At 35.9% G+C, this 4,535-nt stretch overlaps 1 protein-coding gene across 1 annotated transcript; it reads right to left on the bottom strand.

Moving 5' to 3' along the window:
* Positions 1-240: 240 nt before the first annotated feature.
* LOC138864405 (uncharacterized) lies at positions 241-4,535 on the bottom strand (the record flags this gene model as incomplete). The annotated part of the gene is given in 3 exon segments (XM_070131501.1): positions 241-2,883; positions 3,120-3,310; positions 3,663-4,535. Coding segments are annotated over 3 exon segments (1,752 nt in total), but the record flags the coding sequence as incomplete, so codon positions are not given.

The following is a 4,535-nucleotide window of genomic DNA, read 5'->3' as shown; positions in this document are numbered from 1 at the left end:
GATAACCACATGATAATTCCTGTGAAATCATGACTAGGCAATTCATATATAACTCCTGAAGATTGCATTTCTGTCTTAAAAAAAGTCTCATTCACTTGTTACAAAAACGCGCACCAAGGAAGTGCTACTGCAGGTCGTGGTTGAGTTCCTGACACCATGAAACTTAGTATGGGTTTCCCTTTCCTGTAATCTTAATAGTTTATTACATAGCTTATGTAGGACACTAATAATTACGATGGGTGACAAGTTCAACTAAAATAATTTTATTTTATATACAAAAAACACAAATAGTTAATGTGAATAAACAGCCTACAAAGAATGGCACAATCCTGCCATGGTGAGTATGGATAAAGGTACGAAGTGGAATGATTTTCGTATCATGAAAGAAAAGGACAAATGTTGCACTTGCTTCACGGGTGTCACAGCAAATATTTGTGTGTAGACATCTACACAAAATTCATTTATTTACAAATACAACATGAGCAGTAGTTTGAATTCCAGTGGTTCTCTATTTTACAAATCAATGCACTGAACCTCTTGAATCTCACACCTACAGGTCTGCACCACCAAACTCACTTTGCTTAATCGTGACACTCCACAATATAGAAGCAGTGACTGCATGAGATTCCGAGGCTCAGGTGCCCTAATGCTAAAATAATACTAATTACACTAATATTACAGCTGATAGGCACCTTTCAGAGAGCAGTAATCTCGAGGGTTTTATTTCCCTTCATATGTTCTTCCATCACTAAAGAGCTTTTAACTTATAACACATGAAAAAATCAGAAAAAAAAAAATCATTTTCACAACATAACCACACTCAACTAACAAGACTTATTAAACAGAATAACACTCGGGCATTATTTAGCATACAAAACAACATATGTATAATGGAATGAGGTATATGAGCTTTTTAAATCTGATAAAAAAGCTTCGGTTGTAGAATTCAAATAACTTAAAATGGTTTTGGTATGACAAAAAGAATACTCACATTCCCAACTTATATCTACAAAAATACTGGATTATTTAAATCAACTAGGAACTTCAAATAAAATTTTACAAAATGTTTGTACCTCCACGTTTTAATACACATATGCCAGAGGTTTAAGAATGTTGGTCAACTCATACCGAGGTAACACAAACACATTCTGACCTACCTACATGGCAGACCTTATAAAGGTTTGCAAACCGGTCATCACAAGCTAAAGCCTTGCCGGCCACCAATTACAGGACAAATCTTATGGGCAGCACTTAAGATTTTGTGTTTGTGTCAATCTGTCTGAAAGAGGAGGGAATATGACAATAATTGAGAGAAAATGATTTCATTCACCAAAAGTAAACCTCCAAATATGAGTCTACTTTCTCAGAATACTTCATGCTGTATAGTTTTATTTAAATTTGCTGTACCAGATTCCAGACCAAATAAACTAATCCTGCATTAGCAGCAGATATTCACAATTGGGGGTGAAATAATAATAACAATAAAAAATATATGTATTTATCATGGCTAATTACAGCCTTTTTAACAATTCTGTGCAATGTCACCTCAGCAATCATATTTCCATATCCCATTCTGGAAACTATGTGACATTACAAACAGAAAATAGAATCCATTATCACAGAAACAAAATTTTCTTGTCCTTCAGAGGAAGACTAGGTTATTTGTTTTAAGCACAAACTATATCCAATTACTCATTTCATGCCACCAAATAACTTGCTTGTGGAATTATGTTCACTATACAGGATATCATAAATACAAGCTTTATTGTACTTCTTAAGTGACAACATTCCTCTCTATCTACTGAATCATGTAAATACCAAAAACATTTTTTGGAAAATCTACGTGAATATAAATCTGATAATTACCTTAATAGATAACTTATTTTTACTTTCTCAACAAAATTCTTATGCCATAAAACTTCAGTCTTGTATCAAATCAATACCTATCATTAATTATGTTACACTTTTTACAAAACTCAAATGCCTTTTTATTTTTCCATATTTGCTTGGGTACAGTTACATGCATCAGAAATAAAAATGTATTTCCTACTAATGTATTTAATCACATAATTGCCAACTTGCAGAAACAAGATATTTTTGATGCTTTAGATGTGCTTTTTCTTAGATGAAACAGATCTGTGGATAAGCATGGTCACTCTTGTTTTAAAAAATACTATATGTGTATATATATTCCTTTACTGCAACTGATCATCATAAACCATAACTTTGGGTTGTAAGTCTAGTAGTTTTCCCAAACGCTGCACAGTAAGCCTCATTGGAACTCCGGCCCCAAGGTTCACAAAAGCATATAGATTTTCCATCTGAATTGAAGGCTGAGGAACACCATACCAACTTTGCCCATCTTCATCACTACAGCTGCTTGTTGATGCTCTTGGCTGTGATTTTGAAGTTGACTTCATCGCAACATGTCGCTTTTTCAGAGTTGTTATTGACTTCCTCGCTGTATTTTTCATCTCTGGGATGACTGGAGATTTGATATCTGCAGCTGGACTACTAATGTCTGCCACCTGAGGGCTGCTGCACTTCGATATCACTGGGAGAGGAACTAGAGGTGGATTTTTTACTTCATTTGAGCTATGACTAGGTGTAGGACTGTGAACAGATGACAAAGCCTCATCCATCAGGTTTGTGATGCTGCAGTCTAGATGTGAATGAAGGAATGCATGGTGAGTGCGCATTTCCTGAAGAGTTTCTCCGACATCACCACAATAATTGCACTTAAATGGCTGCTTCATTGGAGGCCTTACTGGGGAACCTAGAGTCAACTTGGAAAAGGTAAACTCATCTGCCTCTGGATGATGACGTCGAATGTGATACCGCATTGACTGCAAGTTCTTGACAACATGGCAACATACATCACACCTACAGATAAAAAAATCATTAAATAATGTCTGTATACTAATAAAAATTCCAAAGATTAATGCCTTTAATCAATTTATAAGAAGTAATTAATAGTTAACATAAATAATTCTTCTATTAATAACTTAATACAAGAAACAAAGCTAGTAAATGAAATATGCATATGTGATTGCCAACCCCATTTGTGCAACAATATGTAAAAGCAATTACTGGAGAAGGACAAAAGTAAATCCACAAACCTGTAGTAAATATTTTGGTTAACCCGCACAACCTTAAAAGGCAGATTCAAGTGAGTCGTTTTGTGGTGTCGCTTCAACACAATGTGGCGTCCCCTTTCCCCACAATGGCCACACTCATATTCAGCTCTGTAAATCTGTTCAAATGCCTCTTTACGCATTTTCTTATATGTTAGTTCCCTATCCGCATGGATCTGAAAAGATAAAATTTGTAAATACAAAATTTCCATTCAATATTAGCCTGAATTCATATTTTCATGTTTCAATCTAAATATACACATTGCTACAGTTTGTCAGTGATCTAAAATCTGTAAAGAATTTTGGAAATTCTGCAATTGTAAGAATAGAGGGAAGAAATAGTTGATAAGAAAGAAAGAAAGAAAAAAAAGAATAAAATAACATTTAATATATAAATCAAACTTCAAAATGCCTACTCCTATTAAAAGCAGGAAAGGAAGAGTTAAAAAAACATAATGGATGCAACACTGATTGCTTAATATTTGAAAATAAGAAAACAGTAATGAACAGAAACACATTATCACTTACCTTACTGAAGTGAGCTTCCAGTTCCTCTAATTTAGCACTACTCTTCTTGCACAGTCCACATTTAAAAACAAAACCTTCCTCATCTAACTCAGAGCTAGTCTGAACCAGTGGCTCATCAACAATTTCCGAAGCTTCACTCTGTTCATCCTCACTGTCACACTGCGCAGGTGACTTTGTTTCTTTGCCACTTGTTCTTCTTTTGGCTATTTTCAGAGGTTTCACTGTTTTGTTGCTTTGTTCTTCTGAACTACTGCTGATAATGGCACTGGAACCAGCAGCAGAACTCGAGCTGGTGTCAGCTTCAGGTGTAACTGAATCTTTCACCTCATCCACCAAGGGGGTCTGTGGAGGGTCTTCAGTTGTACTCGTAACTACCTGGTTTGACACTTCTCCACAATGCCTCATCACCATTTGGAATTTAAAATCAAGCAAAGCATGATTTTGAATCCAGTGATCCATTGCTTGTGCTAGGGATATGCTTTCTACAACACAATGAATGCACTTGTAAACATGAACTTCTGTGAAGACTTTGTCTCCCTCCTCCCTTCGAACTTGATGTGGGAGATCCCTGTGTTGCTTTTTCATGTGTTCTTCCATTGCAATCTTATTAGACTGCTGGTTGCAATGACAACAGGAGTATGTCACCTGTGGCTCACTATTACTGACTATTGAAACTGGTTGTATACTATCCATCTTTGCTTCTGCTGCAGGTTTTACTGCAGAAACTTTTAACAATGATGCATTTGGGAATGATTTTCTGGCTTTACCCTTCTTTGACTTCGGGCCAGGTGGCCACTGTGGTGAGCTTGCACCACTTGCAGATGCTGTGGGGTCTTTTATAACCGTTGTTAATGAACTGTCACTACTGTCTGC

Source organism: Penaeus vannamei, chromosome 16, assembly GCF_042767895.1.
Source record: "Penaeus vannamei isolate JL-2024 chromosome 16, ASM4276789v1, whole genome shotgun sequence".
NCBI classification, from domain to species: Eukaryota; Metazoa; Arthropoda; class Malacostraca; order Decapoda; family Penaeidae; genus Penaeus; species Penaeus vannamei.
This window is presented reverse-complemented; position numbering and strand designations above follow the sequence as displayed.